The 23,118-nt window shown below is 42.3% G+C and overlaps 1 protein-coding gene and 1 long non-coding RNA gene across 2 annotated transcripts in view; one reads left to right on the top strand and one right to left on the bottom strand.

The window, feature by feature from the left end:
• LOC146520767 (beta-1,4 N-acetylgalactosaminyltransferase 2-like) overlaps nt 1-17,203 on the top strand; it is a 38,581-nt gene extending 21,378 nt beyond the window's left edge. Inside the window, exons 10-11 of the mRNA XM_085157561.1 lie at nt 15,214-15,442; nt 15,531-17,203. Of these exons, the coding sequence (XP_085013687.1) occupies nt 15,214-15,442; nt 15,531-15,724 (423 nt within the window). The 3' untranslated portion in view covers nt 15,725-17,203. The remainder of the gene's footprint in view (nt 1-15,213; nt 15,443-15,530) is intronic.
• On the bottom strand, nt 703-3,972 carry LOC146520768 (uncharacterized). The gene is made up of 2 exons (XR_014873783.1): nt 2,429-3,972; nt 703-2,382 (listed from the first exon to the last, which is right to left on the bottom strand). It is a non-coding gene; the product is annotated as an uncharacterized LOC146520768 (long non-coding RNA).
• Nucleotides 17,204-23,118: the final 5,915 nt, after the last annotated feature.

Consider the following 23,118-nt stretch of genomic DNA (forward strand, 5'->3'; position numbering starts at 1 on the left):
TGCCGCCTGGAACAACAGAACGTAGCTGTCAAACAAAACCCAAACAGTTCTGACCCGCCACAATATGAAACAGGGAAGTACCGCCGTGTAATCCATTTCTTTCAACAAAGTAACTGTATTCTAAATACCACCTTTTTAAACGGTAACTGTAACGGAATACAGTTACTCATATTTTGTATTTTAAATACGTAACGGCGGTACATGTATTCCCTTACTCCCCAACACTGTGTGTGTATATATATATATATATATATATATATATATATATATATATATGTGTGTGTGTGTGTGTGTGTGTTCCTGATCACAACTGTTTCTACAACATCCTGGTCATAAAGAGGGTAGTCTCACCATGGATAACACAGTGAAGCCATACAAAGGACAGGAAGCTTACCAAACTTCAAACAGAATCTTCACAAGGGATGTGTAATAATCCTCCCCCAGCACAGAGTGGCTGGAGAGGTGGTCAGGAACAAAGGCATGTCTTGATCCTATAGATCGAACTAAGACCTTACAAATTCAAGAAGCATAATGACAAACATTCAACAATTAGATTTAACAATTCCCCCTTTTTGTCATTCTGTACTTAAATTTCAACTTATGCACCCTTGTTTTTGACAGTGTCAGTGTAGATTTCCTTCATACACAGCTCCTCATGTCATTCACCTCCTATTGCAGCAAAAGTTCACACTTAATTCATGAAAGCAGTTAACCTGCTTCTCATTGATCTCATACACAGTAAACTACAACTTGCAAGTAAACAAATGAATGCAAACAATCAATCAAGAAGAATCAACATTCTCAAAAATCATATGTCACTACAAACCAACTGTATACAGACATAGGCATTCACACACATCAGTTGACTTTATTGTTTGTCCATGTGGCTCTCAGCCAACTTCAAAGCTGTAGCCTGGTCAACACCCTTCTTTATGACTCCTATCAACCCCTCAAATCTTCTCACTGTAGGCATCCTGTGGGGGTTAGAGTCAACTGGTGAATTATCTGCATTTACAACTCTTCTCCTGTCCTGTTGTCACAGCAGAAAAAGCTTTGTAATGGAAATTGGATCAAGCTGTTTAGATCTTCTTGGTTTGAAACTTCAACCAGCTTAGATAAGTGTTCATGATGTAAATGTAGACAAAAGGCTTCTCTGTTTACATCCTTCTTGCAGAGGACAAAAAGCATAGGTGACGTTGCACAAAATCTCCAACTTGGATTAATCCATTGCCCTTCATACACATAGGTAACTGGCCTGCTTCCAGTTCGTTTAGCTGTTCAATGTCCTGCAGCGAGTCAGATACTTTGAGACAGACTAGCAGGTCTGTTGTACCAGAGCAGTTCACCTTCCCAGCTACTGGTGAATCAACCGTCCATTCAGGTTCAGAGGAGATGAAAAGTTGGCAGTGTTCCAAGTACGTTTCCTCCTGGATGTGTTGCTAAGGTAACCAAACAAACTGTCTTGCTCTCGGTGATGCTATATGGCCACAGTCCAGAAGAATGTGTAGAGAGTGGCATCACAAGCATAACCATTGGTCTCGTTGTTTATGTGAGCGGTTGTGTTCATCAACTGCCATCAGTAGTTGGTTGAAAACCCGTGCAGGTACTGGGTGTGGTTTGCTCTGTCCCAGGGCGCTCCTGTCAACCCACTCAGGGTTAACAGGCTCAAGAAGGTGCACAGCACATCCCTTAGCCATCCTAAATTGGGTTCTGGATCCGTTGGTTTCTTCACCAGGATTGAGACGAGAGGTCCTAGAGATATACTCCCCCCTTTGTACCCTGGCCTTTTCACCATCACCCAGTCGGCCAGGAAGTGTGTTACCTTCTTGCAGTGCGCTTGATGTATCCAAGTGCTTCTCTCAGCAATCTTCACTGCTGTGGGCGTCGTCAGCAGCACCTGATAGGAACCTTCCCACCGTGGACTGGACCAGCACTTCCTCTCCATGGCCTTTATCAGCATCCCATCTCCAGACTTCAGGCTCTGTTCCTGCGGAGAAACAGAATCAGATCATTTGTTCTCATGACTTCTTTACTTTTAAACATTTTAAGCATCCAATCTGCTAATGTGCTCTCTCTTCTGCTTTTCTATCATCACTACAGAAGACTAGAACTCTAAATGCTCTATCATATATAATCTCAAAGGGTGTCAGACCATTCTCTGTTGGAGGAATCCTCATGTACATCTTAACTAATTCTATACAGTCTAATCATGTCCTGCCTGTCTCCTCCATTGTTTTCCTAAGTCTTAGCTCTACTGTTCCATTAGTTCTCTCTACCAATCCTGCACTACGTGGGTGATATGAACAATGATGTTTTAGTGTTATCCCTAGATGCTGTGCCATTAATCCAATCACTTCGTTTACAAAGTGTGGACCATCATCACTATAAATGGTCTCTGGAATCCCATGTACCGGGATAATATTCTTACATATTGCTTTGGCAACCAAAATGGCATCTGCTTTCCTAGTTGGGACGATTTCTACCCACTTTGAAAAAGGGCAAACTATCACTAGACAGTACTTATAGTTATTACAGTTGGACAGCTCTATACAGTCCATGTGAATAACTTGAAATGGGTGACTGGGTCTGCGGAATTTCCCTCTCTTCAGTCTCAAATTACCCCGAGAATTGTGCTTGCAACATATCATGACCTGCAATTTTTTTCTTTTAAGTACTAAATCCTAGAGTATAAAAATGTTGCTCTACTGCTCCCATCATCTCCCTGCTGTTGTGAAATGGCACGGCCCATGGCTCAAAATAGCAGCAGTCTTATACAAATTCTCAGGCAGTATTGGTTTACCGCACAGATAATAAACACCATCCTGCAAGCTCGCTCCTTCTATAAGCCACAACCGTTGCCCTGCAGTAGGTGAGTGGGCCTGCATGTCTGCCAGTGCATCTCGCATAATAGGCGATGTCTGCTGATGTTGCACTGCTAAAATGTGAACACCATGTGCTCCTAAAGTTACCTCTCTTGTGATCTTATCTGCAAAAGCATTCCCTAATGGATCTTTCCCTCACATGTGTTCTGCACATTTACAAATGGCAATTCTACTGGGTAATAATACTGCCTCCAGCAGATTTTGCAGGAGTTTTGCTTGTTCTACAGGCTTCCTTGTAGAGGTTGTCACACCTTGTCTCACCCACTGCACTGCAAAGAAATGTAATGTAGCAAATGCATATTGGCTATCAGTGTATATTGTCTCTCTGCAGCTTTACACGCTTCCGTTAAAGCCACCATCTCTGCTGCTTAAGCAGATATGAAACATGCTAGTTGTCCTGCACAGATAACTTTCTCACTGTCTACTACAGTAAAACCTGTTTTAGTCTGTCCCTCTGCTGTTTTAAAACCCAAACCGTCAACAAACCAAACCTTTCCCTCAACGAGTGGCACATCTGTTAAGTCATCCCTCAGCTTACACTTCTTCTCCAAGTGCTCATGAGAAGTGCCCTCTTCTTTTGTTGGCAAAAGGGTTGATGGAGTCAGAATTGTGCACCATTTTATGGTTATGTGTGGTTGTGAGAGTAAGAGTGACATTAAAGACAAGTGTCTTGTAGGTGACAGAAATGTAAATTTAGTCTACGGAGGATGTAAGGCAGAGCACGTCATACACCTTAGTTGTCTTCCTCAACGTCAATGTCGAAACTCTTCCACTCCTTATGGCTGTTTGCTGTGCAAAGACTCCTCTCGATGATTTCCTGAAAGCCCAGTAGCACAGATCTCTGCACGATGTCTTCTGTGCTGAAGGTGATCTCTGATCCTCCTGAAGTCTCTCTCCTGGCCTCAGCTCCCATCTTGTGGACGATCCCCTCAGCCACTCTTTCTCGTCATGGCACCTCACAACATCTACAATTTTAAAAAATGACACTCCTCTCGCCACATGGGTTTCGCCATGTGTCAACTCCCCAATGAGACATGTACAAGAATGTTGCACATTCTCCCTAAAACAATCTCCAGGGTTTCCCACTTGGAGCAGCTTCGCTCCAAGTGGGAAACCCTGGAGATTGTTTTAGGGAGAATGTTGCACATTCTCCCTAAAACAATCTCCAGGGTTTCCCACTTGGAGCAGCCATACTCCACCTGTAACCCTGTGTAAAAACATTAGTCAGCAGTTAAATGTTTAGCTTTTTTAACTCCCAGCTCATCATTTAACATCTCAACGTCATTCCACATTGTAATCAGTGACTTCCCTTAAGTTTGTCACTCACCATGAGCCCCATAGTGGTCAGATAATGAGCCCCATATAACTATTCAGTATCCACTGCACATCTGTTCAATTGTCACTTGTCTGCCTGTGCTGAATCCTCTACAAACACTCTTAGAGAAAAACAAACATTAGCCAAACACACGGCTCATCCTGGTGGTCAGGCGTCGGCCATCCAGATTCCAGAGGTGCTGTAAAAGGTCATAAAAATAACACCCTGCTGTAAAAAGATGCAACACTGGTTTCAAACACAGTATCACACTGTATTCACTTCTCCCCTGTAACATTCAACATTTTCTCCAACATTTTTTCAACAACACAGTGTAATTTCATCATCAACATATAGCCTGTAACTACAGTTTTCTTCACATAAAATCTCAGTAATCCTGTGGTAGAAAAACATCATTAAGTTGTGTCCTGCTGTAAATCACATGATCAAATCACATGATTAACCATCTGCTGTAAAAAGAAATGTAAATGTTAGCGCTGCGCAGGTGTATACACTCTTTCTCACAGTGATCTCTGTGAGCAACACAAGGTAGTGAATAACACACCCATGGTAAATTCACGGACACAGAAAATTTTCAATTCAATTCAATTTTATTTATATAGCGCCAAATCACAACAAAAGTCGCCTCAAGGCGCTTCATAGATACAGAGAAAAACGCAACAATCATATGACCCCCTATGAGCAGCACTTTGGCGACAGTGGGAAGGAAAAACTTCCTTTTAACAGGAAGAAACCTCCGGCAGAACCAGGCTCAGGGAGGGGCGGGGCCATCTGCTGCGACCGGTTGGGGTGAGAGAAGGAAAACAGGATAAAGACATGGTGTGGAAGAGAGACAGAGGTTAATAACAGATATGATTCAACGCAGAGAGGTCTATTACAGTTTTTCTCAGTTGCTTTGGTGCATTTCTCACAACAGAATTGATCTCTGCACCACTACTAAGGCTCTTCTCAAAACAATTAGTGCAAACTGCAAAACATGGTGGATAACTTGCAAAAGTGAGTCACTTCATCAAAAAGAAAAGTCAGTTGTTCAAAATAAGTAGTCAATGCTTCAAAACCAAGTCCCTTAATCAAAACAGATAATATATTCATCAAAAGCAAGTACTTATATCAATCAAAGTGTCAGGGCTGTCACAATTACAAGTCATAACACCAGCACCTTTGGTCACAAAATCAAATGGTTTGAACATGTTCTCATTGTGACGGATTTCTTTGTAGGTGCTTCCCAATGACATGTCAAGTCTGGACAGCATGCATGGCATGTTGAAAACCATAAATTGTAAAGGAAAATCAAGACACTTCATATGCACTCTTGCACAATGTTCACAGCATTGTGCAACTGGGGAAATACAGTAAATCAAACATTTTACAGCAAACATAAACTCACTTAGACAGTAAACCTTAAACTACTGCAGGTAGTTTCATAACTACCTGCAGTAGTTATGAAACAAAAAAACCCTGAAAAACAGACACTGCTGCATATCAATCATTGATATCTAGACGCTCCCGTCTGTCTGCCCACATATTTGCATCAACATCACAGCGAATGTCAGCTCTATCGATGCATCGGGGAAAGTATCTTCTGGAGTGTTGAATCCACCCTCTGCAGGACTCTGCTGTGATGTCATCACAAGCTGCATCCATAGCTGCTAGCAGGGTCATTTGGGTATGTGGATGCCTGTCATATACCTTCCACCTCCAGGAAGAGAAAAACTCCTCAACTGGATTTAGGAATGGAGTGTAAGGAGGAAGAAACTCCATAAGCATCCTGTCGTGTGCTGCAAGCCACTGCCTGACTACAGCAGAGTGATGGAAGCTAACATTATCCCAAACCACTACATACATTGTCCGATTGTCACCAGGATCATCCCTTTCATTTTGTGGGATTAGGTCCCTATAAAGAGCGTCCGGAAAAGCCAATAGGTGTTGTGTATTGTATGCACCAATACGAGGAATATGGGTGTGAATGCCATTTTCTGAGATTGCTGCACACATTATAATATTTCCTCCTCGTTGGCCTGGGACATCAATGGTGGCTCTTTCTCCAATGTGATTTCGTCCACGCAGTCTGCCTTTTGCGAGATTGAATCCCGCTTCGTCAAGATATACAAACGTGTGCAGGGGTTCCCTGGCCTCCAAATCCAGGATACGCTATACAAAGGATGAGAATAAAAAAGACTGTAATGGTGCATTTGGCACAACAGATTGTACAGTTTGAATTGTAAATAGGATTACAGTAACATGCATAAATGTAAGTGCAGTACATGGCCTAAACTTTTACAGTAAACAGAGGTACATATGCAAACATGTTTTAACTGTACATACTGGTGACGGAGCTCCTTCACTCGATCACTGTTCCGTTCAAATGGTACTTTGTACAATTGCTTCATGGACATTTCATTCCGTCTGAGGACTCTGTCTATGGTGAAAATTGATATTGACTGAATATTTCCGAAGATGATGTCATCTTCTACGACAGTTCTTTGTATTTCTCTCAGTCTCAAAGCGTTGTTTGCAGCCACCATTGCACAAATTCTTTCCTCTTGCTGCGGAGTCAAAAGTGGACCTCTTCCACCTCTTCTAGGTTGTCTGGCAGTCCTTTTTGAGATGCAGATGAAAAAACACAAACATAAATAAGCGCAAACATGCTTACAGTAATTGTTACAGGACTATCATTCAAAACTCCTTTCTTTACAGCATTACTGTATTGTACCACAGCACACTATGCCACACCTGGGCCAAGTCTGCGCTTCAGTTACAGTACGTCTATATGTAAAGATCTATAAGGTCATGTCCTAATGCAAGTCTCCTGTATGACTATGAAAGTGCAGAGCAAATTAGATTGTGCTGAATAACTACATTACAGTATGCTCACCTGTTTTCCCGACGAAATGTCTGAATAATAGAACTTACAGTAGTTCTCCCAACATTTGGCTGCACCCTTCGACCAGCCTCGGCCATTGTGAGGCCATGGTTTATCACATGATCCACAAGTGTTGCCCTGATTTCATCAGGAATGTGTCTATGTGGTTGGCCTCTTCTTACCCGGTTTTGTCCTCGTCTTCCACCGATCCTCACCCCTCTTCCACAAGGCTGACGTTCCATGTTCTGCAGTTTTGTATGCACCTCATGCCAATCCTGTCTGTTGGTTTACATTATATATATACTTGTAGAGTAGGGGATACTGTAACGCGATTCACCTGTGACTGGGAAGAAGAGGCTTTTCATTGGTTGCAAGTAAGAGTAACACACCAATTTTCATTAGTGTGAGATAAGGTTCACCTGAGAAAAGTAATTCATGGAGATTTTCATGGAAACTCCTTAAAAATAGGGTTTTCAAAATGGGTGTACAAATTGTTTGACAAGATGTTCAACAATTTTGAGTGCACTGACACAAGCAATGAAATGAAGACTATTAGTTGTAAGGACAATGACTATTCAGCTGGTACAAGTATAAATAATTGTGACATTCATGATAAAAGCAAGGAGATAGTGATGAATAGCAAGTCAAAAGTGACCATTCTTTAGATATTTGTACTTACTCAACTGCTTCATGTCCAAAGGCATTTGCCTTGGTCCTAAGGACATGAGGGACACGAAATGAACATGAAACCGCCACAAGGTTGTGCCAAAACGACTACATGTTGTGGAGGTTGAACTAACTATTATGCCAAGTTTAATTCTGTTGTGAGAAATGCACCAAAGCAACTGAGAAAAACTGTAACACACAGTGAGTGAGAAAGGTGACTGGAAAGAAAAACATTGGGAAAAACTCAATGCATCATGGGAATCCCCCGGCAGCCTACGTCTATTGCAGCATAACTAAGGGAGGATTCAGGGTCACCTGGTCCAGCCCTAACTATATGCTTTAGCAAAAAGGAAAGTTTTAAGCCTAATCTTGAAAGTAGAGATAGTGTCTGTCTCCTGAATCCAAACTGGAAGCTGGTTCCACAGAAGAGGGGCCTGAAAACTGAAGGCTCTCCCTCCCATTCTACTTTTAAATACTCTAGGAACAACAAGTAGGCCTGCAGAGCGAGCGCGAAGTGCTCTAATAGGGTGATATGGTACTACAAGGTCATTAAGATAAGATGGGGCCTGATTATTTAAGACCTTGTATGTGAGGAGCAGGATTTTGAATTCAATTCTGGATTTAACAGGAAGCCAATGAAGGGAAGCCAAGACAGGAGAAATCTGCTCTCTCTTTCTAGTCCCTGTCAGTACTCTTGCTGCAGCATTTTGGATTAACTGAAGGCTTTTCAGGGAGTTTTTAGGACATCCTGATAATAATGAATTACAGTCGTCCAGCCTGGAAGTAATAAATGCATGAACTAGTTTTTCAGCGTCACTCTGAGACAGGATATTTCTAACTTTAGGGATGTTGTGCAAATGGAAGAAAGCAGTCTTACATATTTGTTTAATATGTGCGTTGAAGGACATGTCCTGGTCAAAAATGACTCCAAGGTTTCTCACAGTGTTACTGGAGGCCAAGGTAATGCCATCCAGAGTAAGAATCTGGTTAGATACCATATTTCTAAGCTTTTCAGGGCCGAGTACAATGACCTCAGTTTGATCTGAATTAACCCTTTAAGACCTACCATAGAACCAAGTCCGCCAGAGCTTATATTATATTTTTACATGCTGTGGAGCCATTTTTGGGAGCATTTCAAGTTGCTATACATCAATACAACCATTATAGCCCAGATTTTAATAATATATATGCATTAAGTGCATAGTAATTACATAAATTGCAAAAAAGTGGAATAAACTACAAAAAAATTGAAAATTGTTTTTGTTTTTTTAACATATATTTCTAGTTAGAGAAATTTAAGAGGTTTATCCCTCAAAACTGTAAATACAAAAAAGTTGCACAAAATAGTTTCCCACCACAGGAAATTTATTTTGAGTGCCTTCATAGTTTTATTTTTGAAATACACCAATTTTTATACACTGCAGGAAAAACAAAAATAAATATTATAATGCAAATTTGAAAAAAAGCAGCATATGCATCAAAATAAACTATTTCCAGCAGTGCAATATGAGTCCTAAGCATCCCAGAAACGACACAGAAAGTCATAAAGTCAAAGATAACTTTTAAAAACACCAGAATAGGCTCATGAGGCCCTGATGGTAAAAAACTACATTTCCGCAAAAATGACGTCACTTCCGGTTTCGGGCAGGTCATGGCGGACATGCGATAGTTCGCTCTGATTGACGTAGGAAGTGTTATGAACAGCTGATCGGATCGGCAAAGCGTGTTTCTGGAATATTATGTTTTTGTTGCTGCAAGTGCTTTTTATGCAGTTTGATCTGAATTAACCCTTTAAGACCTACCATAGAACCAAGTCCGCCAGAGCTTATATTATATTTTTACATGCTGTGGAGCCATTTTTGGGAGCATTTCAAGTTGCTATACATCAATACAACCATTATAGCCCAGATTTTAATAATATATATGCATTAAGTGCATAGTAATTACATAAATTGCAAAAAAGTGGAATAAACTACAAAAAAATTGAAAATTGTTTTTGTTTTTTTAACATATATTTCTAGTTAGAGAAATTTAAGAGGTTTATCCCTCAAAACTGTAAATACAAAAAAGTTGCACAAAATAGTTTCCCACCACAGGAAATTTATTTTGAGTGCCTTCATAGTTTTATTTTTGAAATACACCAATTTTTATACACTGCAGGAAAAACAAAAATAAATATTATAATGCAAATTTGAAAAAAAGCAGCATATGCATCAAAATAAACTATTTCCAGCAGTGCAATATGAGTCCTAAGCATCCCAGAAACGACACAGAAAGTCATAAAGTCAAAGATAACTTTTAAAAACACCAGAATAGGCTCATGAGGCCCTGATGGTAAAAAACTACATTTCCGCAAAAATGACGTCACTTCCGGTTTCGGGCAGGTCATGGCGGACATGCGATAGTTCGCTCTGATTGACGTAGGAAGTGTTATGAACAGCTGATCGGATCGGCAAAGCGTGTTTCTGGAATATTATGTTTTTGTTGCTGCAAGTGCTTTTTATGCAGTTTGATCTGAATTAACCCTTTAAGACCTACCATAGAACCAAGTCCGCCAGAGCTTATATTATATTTTTACATGCTGTGGAGCCATTTTTGGGAGCATTTCAAGTTGCTATACATCAATACAACCATTATAGCCCAGATTTTAATAATATATATGCATTAAGTGCATAGTAATTACATAAATTGCAAAAAAGTGGAATAAACTACAAAAAAATTGAAAATTGTTTTTGTTTTTTTAACATATATTTCTAGTTAGAGAAATTTAAGAGGTTTATCCCTCAAAACTGTAAATACAAAAAAGTTGCACAAAATAGTTTCCCACCACAGGAAATTTATTTTGAGTGCCTTCATAGTTTTATTTTTGAAATACACCAATTTTTATACACTGCAGGAAAAACAAAAATAAATATTATAATGCAAATTTGAAAAAAAGCAGCATATGCATCAAAATAAACTATTTCCAGCAGTGCAATATGAGTCCTAAGCATCCCAGAAACGACACAGAAAGTCATAAAGTCAAAGATAACTTTTAAAAACACCAGAATAGGCTCATGAGCCCCTCATGGTAAAAAACTACATTTCCGCAAAAATGACGTCACTTCCGGTTTCGGGCAGGTCATGGCGGACATGCGATAGTTCGCTCTGATTGACGTAGGAAGTGTTATGAACAGCTGATCGGATCGGCAAAGCGTGTTTCTGGAATATTATGTTTTTGTTGCTGCAAGTGCTTTTTATGCAGTTTTTGCAAAGTTATTCAATTCAATTCAATTCAATTTTATTTATATAGCGCCAAATCACAACAAATGTCGCCTCAAGGCGCTTCATAGATACAGAGAAAAGCCCAACAATCATATGACCCCCTATGAGCAAGCACTTTGGCGACAGTGGGAAGGAAAAACTCCCTTTTAACAGGAAGAAACCTCCGGCAGAACCAGGCTCAGGGAGGGGCGGCCATCTGCTGCGACCGGTTGGGGTGAGAGAAGGAAGACAGGATAAAGACATGCTGTGGAAGAGAGACTACTGTGGAAGAGAGACAAAGTTATATGTGGAAGGAAACTGTGACCGAGGACAAGCTGATGGCATAAGATGTAAGTACAACTCCTCCGGTTTCATATGCAAAAAAAATTATTGTGCTAGCTCACGTGGTTGCAGAGCTACCGGGATATAAAAATAGTTACGCAAAACAGAGCGTGCCCGCTCTGACCGGCTTTGAAGGGTTAAGAAGCAGAAAGTTAGCGGCCATCCAGGTCTTTATGTCTCTAAGACATTCCTGCAGTTTAACTAATTGGTGTGTGTTATCTGGCTTCATGGACAGATAGAGCTGGGTGTCATCTGCATAGGAGTGAAAATGTATGCTATGTCTTCTAATGATACAGCCCAAGGGAAGCATTTATAGTGTAAACAGAATTGGTCCTAGCACTGAACCCTGTGGAACTCCATAATTAACCTCAGTGTGTGAAGAGGACTCTCCATTTACATGCACAAATTGGAGTCTATTAGATAGATATGATACAAACCACTGCAGCACAGTACCTGTAATACCTACAGCATGTTCTAATCGCTCTAATAGAATATTATGGTCGACGGTATCGAATGCTGCACTAAGGTCAAGAAGGACAAGCACAGAGATGAGTCCACTGTCAGAGGCCATAAGAAGATCATTTGTAACCTTCACTAAAGCTGTTTCTGTGCTGTGATGAGCTCTGAAACCTGACTGAAACTCTTCAAATAAACCATTCCTCTGCAGATGATCTGTTAGCTGTTTGACAACTACTCTTTCAAGGATGTTTGATATGAAAGGAAGGTTGGAGATTGGCCTATAATTAGCTAAGACTGCTGGGTCTAGAGATGGCTTTTTGAGTAAAGGTTTAACTGCAGCCACCTTGAAGGCCTGTGGTACATAGCCGATTATTAGAGATAGGTTGATCATATATAAGATCGAAGAATTAATTAATGGCAGAACTTCTTTGAGCAGTTTTGTAGGAATGGGGTCTAAAAGACATGTTGATGGTTTGGAGGAAGTAATTATTGAAGTTAACTCAGAAAGATCGATTGGAGAAAAAGAGTCTAACTTAACATCAATGGTACTAAGAGTAGCTGTAGATAATATTACATCTGTGGGATGATTATTGGTAATTTTTTCTCTAATGATAAAAATGTTATTTGTGAAGAAGTTCATGAAGTCATCACTAGTTAACGTTAAAGGGATGGTTGGCTCAAAAGCTCTGACTTTTTGTCAGCCTGGCTACAGCGCTGAAGAGAAACCTGGGGTTGTTCTTATTTTCTTCAATCAGTGATGAGTAGTAAGCTGTTCTGGCTTTGCGGAGGGCTTTCTTATAAAGCAACAAACTATTTCTCCAGGCTAAATGATGATCCTCTAAATTTGTGACACGCCATTTCCTCTCCAGATTACGAGTCATCTGCTTTAGGCTACGTGTTTGAGAATTATACCACGGGGTCAGGTACTTCTGATTAGAGACCTTAGTTTTCACTGGAGCTACAGTATCCAGAGTCGTACGTAGTGAGGAGGTGAAATTATTAACAAGATAATCGACCTCTGTTGGGGTAGCGTTCAGATAGCTGCTCTGCTCTGTGTTGGTACAGGGCATTGACGATGATAACAGTGGCTGGATTATATTCTTAAACTTAGTTACAGCGCTTTCAGAAAGACATCTACTTTGATAAAGTCTACTCTCCACTGCTGCGTAATCAATTATTGTAAATGTAAATGTTATCAAGAAATGATCAGACAGGAGAGGGTTTTCAGGAAACACTGTTAAATGTTCAGTTTCTATGCCATATGTTAAAACAAGATCTAGAGTGTGATTAAAGTGGTGGGTGGGTTCTTTTACATTTTGAGAGAAACCAATTGAGTCTAACAACAGATTAAATGCCATGTTGAGGCTGTCATTTTTAGCATCTACATGGATGTTAAAATCACCCACAATAATTATTTTATCTGAGCTCAGAACTAAATTAGATATAAAGTCTGAGAAATCAGACAGAAACTCTGTGTAAGGCCCAGGTGGACGATAGATGATAACAAGTAAGACTGGTTTCTGAGTTTCACAGCTGGGGTGGACAATGTTAAGCATCAGGCTTTCAAATGAATTAAAAGTCTGTCTTGGTCTTTCATTAATTAATAGACTGGTGTGAAAAATTGCTGCCACACCGCCCCCTCGGCCCGTGCTTCGAGATTTCTGGTAGTCAGAATGACTCGGGGGTGTTGATTCATTTAAACTAGCATAATCATCCTGCTGCAACCAGGTTTCTGTAAGGCAGAGTAAATCGATTTGTTGATCAATTATTAAGTCATGTACTAACAGAGACTTGGAGGAGAGAGACCTAATATTTAATAATCCACATTTCACTGTTTTACTCTTTGGTTCAGATGTGGATACTGTATTGTTCTTTCTTTGTAAATGTTTAAGTTGTTTGTTGCTGGTTTTTAGTTTGTTTTTTGTCTTTTTGGAAGCTGACACAGTCTCTATGGAGATGGGTTTTTGGGGGGGTAGCAGGAGGAGAGAAGCTGCAGAGAGGGTGTAAGACTGCAACTCTGCTTCCTGGTCCCAACTCTGGATAGTCATATTTTGGGGGGTTTAATAAATTTGTCGATATTTCTAGAAATGAGAGCTGCTCCTAACAAGACCAGGTTTCCTCCAGAAGGTTTGCCAATTATCTATGAAGCCCACATCGTTTCTGGGACACCACTCAGACAGCCAGCAATTTAAGGAGAACATGCGGCTAAACATGTCACTCCTGGTCTGATTGGGGAGGGGACCAGAGAAAACTACAGAGTCCGACATTGTTTTGGCAAAGTTGCACACCGATTCAATATTGATTTTAGTGACCTCTGATTGGCGTAACCGGGTGTCATTACTGCCGACGTGAATTATGATTTTATTGAATTTACGTTTACCCTTAGCCAGCAGTTTTAAATTTCCTTCAATGTTGCCTGTTCTGGCCCCTGGAAGACAACTGACTATGGTTGCCGGTGTCTCTAGCTTCACATGTCTGAGAACAGAATCACCAATTACCAGAGTTTGACCCCCAGCGGGTGTGTCACCGAGTGGGGAAAAACGGTTGGACACATGAACAGGTTGGTGGTGTACCTGGGGCTTCTGTTTAGGACTACGCTTCTTCCTCACCATCACACTCTTTTTAGGCCTATAACCTCCCTTACCGCAGCAAGCTCTATCCTCCTAACTATTGGAGGAGAAACCAAACATTCAACGCCCTTAACTGCGGAGAAAAAACTTTTTTTTATTTTTTAGAGCTCTATCCTCCTTTCGGTGGAGAAACTGTCTTAACCCTCCTTAAAACACTGGCGAGGAAACCAAACCTACCTCCTTAAATTAATCAAAAAGATTAAAAAAAACAAAAACACTGGCGGAGAAGCCAGGCAGCTTGCGTCTACACGCACAGCTTGCGCACTCACGTAACTGCATTTAACCGCACGGTCACTAATGTGGCTCTCTAAGGCCTCACTGTTCGTGTTGTTTCCATTCATGGGAAGAATCTCTGGATCCTGTCAATCGCCATTCATCCCGAGGGGTGTTCAGACGCAAATTCTCCGTCCTGGTGACAAAGTTAAGCACCAGGGCTTTCGTCAGGCATCCCAGATGCTGGCTGCTAGCAGACTGCGGCGGCGTCATCTCCCTCTCCTCGGTGGAGCATCGAACAGATTTAAAAACAGAAAAACATTCCAGATTGTGTTCACTTTAACTGTTGATCTCAACAAAGACCAACTGAAGAGTCCAAACCAGGCTTAGCAAAGGTTAATTTATGTAACAGACCCCAGGACAGAAAGGTGAGTATCTGAAAAAAAAAACTAGACTTCTAAGGTGGCCTAATCTAATCTTGAATAATAATTCAAGATTATTTTTTCTCAATCACCAGTTTTGAACCTTGGTTACATGGATTGTGTTGATTTTATAATGGGTTTTTTATTTTTCTCTAATTAGGTTGGTGGGTCAGTACAAGGGAACCGCTTTTACTTTTCTATTCTATATGAGGAAGGAGATGAAAATGAAGGTGGCTGCCTATACAGGAAGTCTGGTGGAAAATTCCACAGTCTTCCTGGTTACCCACAATGCCATTTCGCCAGTGGAGTGGTCAACTTCTTCCTGGCTCGTACAGATGCCATGCAGAGGGTGAGATTTGACCCCAAGCTCCAGCGAGTAGCGCATTCAGGTAAGTCCAGACCTCAAAAGGGGTTTAGATTGAAAATGGCACTAAGATGATATTTTCTTAAATGGGAAATGTCTGTTTCTGACTCTAGAGTTCTTCATGGATGGCCTGGGCTCTTTGATGGTTGCCTCATGTGGTGATGTGATAATTGACCATCAACCCAAAACACAGGAAAACCGTAATCCTACCTACCACAAATTCAGACACCCTGACAGAAGTGAAGGCAAATTCAAACTGCAGCTTCACTTTTTCAAAAACCACCTTAAGTGCATTAGATATGGATAGAAGACCATAAACGCACATAAGGGTCACTTATTGTCATTACATATTGCACTTAATTTGAACATTTTCGTCTCTTTCATTTTAATTGTTTAGCCATTACTCCAGGAATGACAGAGCTTGGGATTCATGTGAATAAAGCTATTTTTTCTTTCTGTTGGGTTTTATTGTTCCTGATTTTATTTCTTTATGATTCTATAGGCAGTTTGATTTCTTATGCTATTGTTGATAGGGTTAGTGTCATAAGGTCATGTTTTTATTGTTAATCTAATATATCTGGTAATAACACAAGAGTTTGAGTTCCTCTTATTGCCTAGTTTTTATGGAGTGCTGGATGCTGTTCTAATTTAGAATACTTGATTTTTCATTCAGTTTCTACTTTGAATATGTTTATGTTTAGTTTCTTTGTTGTTTCCTTAACTGTTCTTCTCCCTCTCTTGTCTAGTGGTGCGAGGATTGATACTGAAATACTGATTCCTCCGATACCAAATAATGTGTCTATTTTAGTAGTTTGGGGAAAATTGGATTTTATCATTAACAGAAAAGCAGTAGAAAGTAACTATATTATCGTGATCATTGAAATGACTGGTAGGAACTACTTCCTCATTCGCCTGTTATAGTGAGATGCAAAATACAGCTGTATAAATTTCCTGTGTGCTTACTCAATCCGTTGATAATAATGGCTGATTGTAAGTGTAATGTAACAGCCAAGACACAGTTTGTGACAAGACCACAGTTTTTGTCAAAGACAAACACAAGTAAACCATAACAGAACAAGCTTATGATGAGGAGAACTGAACAGGAGGAGAGAGATATTAATTCATTTGGCTTAAATTTAATACGGCAAGGTTGTATAAAGTGGATTATATAGGCTAGCTACCATTAAAATATGCAGCCTACTTGTAGTAAAACAGTCACTGTAGGCTTTAAAAATAAGAATATAACTCAGAATATTTCATATGATAGATAGATAGATAGATAGATAGATAGATAGATAGATAGATAGATAGATAGATAGATAGATAGATAGTCTATGAAAATGGTTCTTAGCTTTATTGTTGTTTTCAATCATATTTGTTTTGAGTCATTGTTAATTGAATATTTTAAAGGTATGTATGATTGTATGATAATTCTTCATAATTAAACAATAAGAACAAGTAGTGTGATGTCTTGTATTTATTGATAAGGTATAATTTAAAATACAATACTGCTGATTTTGATTTTCCAAGCACATTAAGTTCTTGTACAAAGTACTGATATCGAATCAGTATTGTTGATACCAGCCTGAACTTTACTTGGTATGGGATTGGAAAGGAAAACAGAGATATTACTGTCACATGACTACTCTCATATTTAGTTATTTTATGTTTAATGTATCTCTCTTGTTTCTGTTGTTGGGTTGGGTTCCTGTGATATTTTAATAGATACTGGTACCTTTGCCACTTATTCTTTAATCACACATTCACAATTTTCTCTTGCAAAATAAGTCCATACTCACATGCCATTTTTTTTTTTTTTACTTAAAACATTTTTCTTGCAAAACTAAATAGTCAAAAAAATATCAAAACTGGTAGCCATATGGTTGGTCACCTTACAGCAATATGTAGTATATGAAGTATAATATGTAATATATGAAGCCAAAGTTACGGCAACTCAGAATTTAAAGCCCCAAAGACTATTTTTCCGCATTCACACAAGGGCCATTATGCATGTGTGTATGGGTAATTCCTCAAAAATTATTGAAAAACAAGCATTTTTAAGGTATTTAGATGAAGTTAAATAATTTCTTCTGTTCAATATCAATACCTAAGAAATTTCAACTCACAGATTGTGCCAAAATAGACCAGATTGCAAAATGCCTGGCTGTGTATTCATAAACACCTCTGTGACTTTGCTCTTTTACTTCAGCAGTATCAGTCTTTGAACAAATAATGTTCATACAACCGTGGCTCAGGTGTTTGGGAAGCGTATCTGTAACTGGAAGGTCGCCGTTTCGATCCCCGGGCTCTCTGTCTTGGTTGTTGTGTCCTTGTCCTTTACCCTACCACCTACTGGTGTTGGCCAGAGGGGCCGATGGCGTGATATGGCAGCCTCGCTTCTGTCAGTGCGCCCCAGGGCAGCTGTGGCTACAACTGTAGCTGCCTCCACCAGTGTGTGAATGTGACAGTGAATGAATAGTGGCATTGTAAAGCGCTTTGTGTGCCTTGGAAAGCGCTATATAAATCCAATCCATTATTATTATATGTTGATTCCTGGTTTTCTGGAGTTTATTTTCTATTGCAGTATCTTTAATCTTTAATTCAGGATGAGATGTTAAATTGTGTGTTGTGATGAAATGATTAAAAAATACTCAGTAAAGCTAAAGATCACTCTTCTTCATCCACACAAACTTAAAAATGTGTTTGTCCGTACTGACAACATATAACTGTCACAACAGGATTGAACGGACTCACGCGCAGGCTCTAGGTCTTGAAAGCACAAGAGTCTTTATTACAATACACCAGGTGATCTATTTACAAAGGTGAGGGGAAAGCCGGGCCCCGGGGGTCCACACACGAACGGGAAAGACGGAGAAAGTCACACACACACTCCATCCACTCCTCACGCTCCTCTTCACACTCCAATCACTCAGGTAACACAGGGGTTGGTCCAGGGAATCTGTACACAGAGACACGAAGGGATTATAAAGGCAAATCGCTGAGAAAACACTCTCGAGGTAACTGAGCTGGGGTTACACTGACGAGGGTCGGCAACGGTCCAGCGACGAGAAACACAGAGCTGCCATCTTATAAAGGAGCTGGAACACTCTTGTGATGAGCCACAGGTGCGTGATCGCGACCAGGTGCGTGGGCCAAGGGCAGGAGCCCACAGGTGAGCTCCGCCCAGGCAGAGGGAGGAGGGAAAGAGGGGACGGGAGAGAGCAGGAACAAAAAAAGAAAATAAAAACATATGTAGCCATACTGAGCCGACCGTGTAGGCTCAGAGACCCTGACAGTATGTGTCCCCCCCCCCCTCAACGGGAGCCTCCCGGCGACCCACCGGGTTTACCAGGGTGCCGGCGATGGAAGTCACAGAGCAGGCGCTGACCCAAAACAGCCGAGCGAGGCACCCAGGAGCGCTCCTCCGGCCCGTAGCCCTCCCAATCGACCAAATACTGAACCCCCCGGCGCCGGGAGTCCATAATGCGGGAGACGTCATACACCGGCGGCCCATCAATGACCCAGGCGGGAGGCGGGGGCCTGGAAGGAGGGCACAAAGGACTGGAGAGCACGGGCTTAATCTGGGAGACATGGAAAACGTCGTGGACACGCATGTTGCGGGGAAGTTTCAACTGAACAGACACAGGGTTCACAAGTGCACCGATTTTGAATGGCCCAATAAAAGCTGGTGTGAGTTTCTTAGACTCCGCCCGGATGGGCACATAGCGGGTGGACAGCCATACCTTTTGTCTGACCGCATACTTAGGAGCCGGTGTCCGATGGTGGTCCGCGAGCTGTTTGTTACGTGCCTTTGTCCGGAGGGCAGCTCGGGTGGCTCTCCACACCCGGCGACGTCTACGCAGGTGGTGTTGGACGGACGGCACAGAGAGATCACCCTCAACGGCTGGAAAGAGTGGAGGCTGGAACCCTAATGACACCTCAAAAGGTGAAACTCCAGTGGCTGAGGAAGTCAGGCAATTTCTTATTCTGAGATTCGATTTCCCAAGTCACCATGCCGACGGAGCAGGAGGCTGGAAGAATCGGACCTGGCTCAGGTTCTGTTTCAGAGGAGTCATACAGTCGGGAGAGGGCATCTGGCTTCACACTGCGGCTCCCGGGCCTGTAAGTAATCGAAAAGTTGAATCTCGTGAAAAAGAGAGCTCACCTCGCTTGCCGGGGATTGAGTCGCTTCGCTGCTCGGAGATATTCCAGGTTTTTGTGGTCCGTCCACACAATGAATGGTTGAGTAGCTCCCTCTAGCCAATGTCTCCATTTCTCCAGTGCTAATTTGATAGCCAGAAGTTCCTGGTCTCCAACATCATAATTATGCTCTGCTGGTGAGAGACGGTGAGAGAAAAAGGCGCACGGGTGGAGCTTACCCTCCTTTCGTTGGGACAACACCACTCCGACCCCGGAATCACTTCAACGACGAACTGTTGTTCGAGGTCGGGTTGGCAGAGGATAGGCGCTGTAGTGAACCGTTCTTTGAGATGTGGGAAGGCTTCCTGGGCCGATTGGTCCCACTGAAAAGACACTTTAGGAGAAGTGAGTCTGGTTAAAGGCAGAGCGAGTTTACTGAAATCTCAGATGAAGCGATGGTAGAAGTTGGCAAAGCCTAAAAAGCACTGGAGCTGTCGGCGGTTCGGGGGTTCGGGCCAGTTAAGCACTGTTTGGATTTTCACTGGGTCTGGTTTTAGATTACCCCGCTCTATTATGTATCTGAGAAAGGCCACGGAGTACGCATGAAAGTCACATTTTCCGCCTTTCACAAACAGTCTGTGTTCTAGCAAACGCTGCAGAATCTGTCTGACGTGTGTCTCGTGCTCAGCCACTGTTTTAGAGAAGATAAGGATGTCATCCAAGTAGACAAACGCGCACTGATTGATAAAGTCCCGGAGGACGTCATTTACGAGGGCCTGGAAAACCGCTGGGGCGTTAGTCTGTCCAAAGGGTATCACCAGGTACTCAAAATGCCCCAGATGGGTGTTAAAAGCGGTTTTCCACTCATCGCCTTCTCTGATCCGAACTAGATGGTAGGCATTGCGGAGGTCTAATTTACTGAAGATTGTTGTCCCTTGCAGAAGTTCAAAAGCTGAGGAAAGGAACGGTAGGGTGTATTTGTTCTTAACCGTAATGTTATTAAGGCCGTGGTAATCAATGCAGGGCCGGAGAGACTTGTCCTTCTTTTCTACAAAGAAGAAGCCGGCTGCCACAGGGGAAGAGGACGGCCGGATTATGCCTGCTGCCAGTGAGTCCGTGATGTATTTCTCCATGGCTGCTCTCTCAGGTTGGGAGAGACTATAAAGGCGACAGGTGGGAAGTGTGGCGCCCGGGAGAAGATCAATGGCGCAGTCATACAGCCGATGAGGTGGTAACGATTGTGCACGATCTTTACGAAAAACTTCAGCTAAGTCCTGATACACGGGTGGAACAGAGGTGAGATCCGGAGGCTCAGACAGGTTATTCGGAGGAGATGCGGAGGGCGGAGTGGCAGCCCGGAGGCAATTCATGTGACAATCCACTCCCCAGCCCACCACGCACTCTGATTTCCAGTCGATATGAGGGTTATGCTGTCGCAACCAGGGATGACCTAAGACAAGCGGTGTTTGAGGGGCTTTAAACACGAATATGCTTAGATCCTCGGTGTAGTTGCCGGAGAGTGTGAGTGACACAGGCTCTGAGACATGGGTTATATCAGGCAGCCGCTGTCCAGATAAGGCGGTGACATCAGAACCAACTCCTAATTCTTCCGCGAGGGCCGAATCGATAAAGTTCTGTTCCGCGCCGGAGTCAATTAACACTGTCACAGAATGGGTCTTGGTGCGAACTGTTAACTTGGCCAGTAACATTAAGCGCGGAAGGGAGCTTTTACTAGACAGGTCGCCCACCAGTACTCCCTTAACTACGGGTGGGCACCCTCTTTTGGTCGAGATGGACAGGTGGCAAGGAAGTGGCCCTTACGGCCACAATACAGGCACTCACCAGACACCATGAGTCGCTGACGTTCCGTGGGTGTTAGCCGTGAGCGACCCAGCTGCATGGGCTGCTCGCCTTCCTCGCTTTGCTCGCCACCGTGGCCAACGCTGGGTTTAGCCCTCCTCACCCCCGCTGGTGGGTCCATGAGCACCCGTAGCTCCTGAAAGGCCTGCCCCCGGAGGTCTCTGTGAGCCCGAAGGCGATCATCTAACTTAATGCACAGAGTCATTAGAGAGTCAAGGGAGGCAGGCAGGTCATGCATTATTAGTTCGGAGAGGCTGGTGGGGGCGGAGAGTTGGTCAACAGGGTCCGCTGGGCGAGAGGCAGAGACAAAGCGGCAACGTCTCCACTGAACCGCATCAACATATGCTCGTGTCGCTGCAACAGCTCCTCCAACGAGACCGGGGCTGGGGCGGGTGATGCCGAGCCTGCTGAGTCCATAGTGACTGGACCGTTCTGTCACAACAGGACTGAACGAACTCACGCGCAGGCTCTAGGTCTTGAAAGCACAAAAGTCTTTATTACAATACACTAGGTGATCTATTTACAAAGGTGATGGGAAAGCCGGGCCCCGGGGGTCCACACACGAACGGGAAAGACGCCGAAAGTCACAGGGGAACACACACACTCCGTCCACTCCTCACGCTCCTCTTCACACTCCAATCACTCAGGTAACACAGGGGTTGGTCCAGGGAATCTGTACACAGAGACACGAAGGGATTATAAAGGCAAATCGCTGAGAAAACACTGTCGAGGTAACTGAGCTGGGGTTACGCTGACGAGGGTCGGCACTGTGGGCCACACTCTTGTGATGAGCCACAGGTGCATGGTCGCGACCAGGTGTGTGGGCCAAGGGCAGGAGCCAACAGGTGAGCTCCGCCCAGGCAGAGGGAGGAGGGAAAGGGAGAGAGCAGGAACAAAAAAAGAAAAGAAAAACGTATGTAGCCATACTGAGCTGACCGGGTAGGCACAGGGACCCTAACAATAACCTTCCTTCCTCCTCCACAAACAATTCCCAGCTCTGGCCTTGCCTGTGGCTGTTAAATTCATTAATTCAATTAAGTAAATTTAAAAAAATTATATCAAGTATCCTTGTGTATCTATGAGTGGGTATGCAAAACACCCAAGATATCTTACGATGTGTACTTGGTTTGTAGAGTATTTTTAGGCTTGTGAAAATTTGTATTTTTTCACAAGTGGGAAGCAGTTGCCTAGTTGAACAAAGTCCAAATGAGTCTAATTTATGAGAGGTAACAAAATCATCCACAATAAAATGTTTAGTAGATAAAGCTCTGTAATTTAAACAGGGTGATAACTGCTGTACTGAGAGGAATAGGAAGCTGCAATTTATAGAGCACAGCAATTACATTATTGTCAGTAGATATTACTATGGAAACAGGGATAAGGTTACTATATCTGAGCAAAGACTGACCACTTACACTAATAAAAAATATTACGTTTTGTAAACCACACATTACTCTCCAGACTTTCATATATACTGGGAACAATTTGAACCATAAATTTTGAATTGATTGCTCCACAAAACCTGTTTCTGCTGATTTTCAGTCCAGTTCTTGTGTAATTGGTATATCTCAGTCTTTCTTTTCACATTCTGCTTTTCTACAAAATGGATTCTTGACAGCCACTGAGAGCATTTCTGATGTGGCTTTCTTCCTATTTCATAAGGAAATGAATTTCCGATTTTTTCCCCCCTAAAGTACATGC

This window comes from Neolamprologus multifasciatus, chromosome 4, assembly GCF_963576455.1.
Source record: "Neolamprologus multifasciatus chromosome 4, fNeoMul1.2, whole genome shotgun sequence".
Classification (NCBI taxonomy): Eukaryota; Metazoa; Chordata; class Actinopteri; order Cichliformes; family Cichlidae; genus Neolamprologus; species Neolamprologus multifasciatus.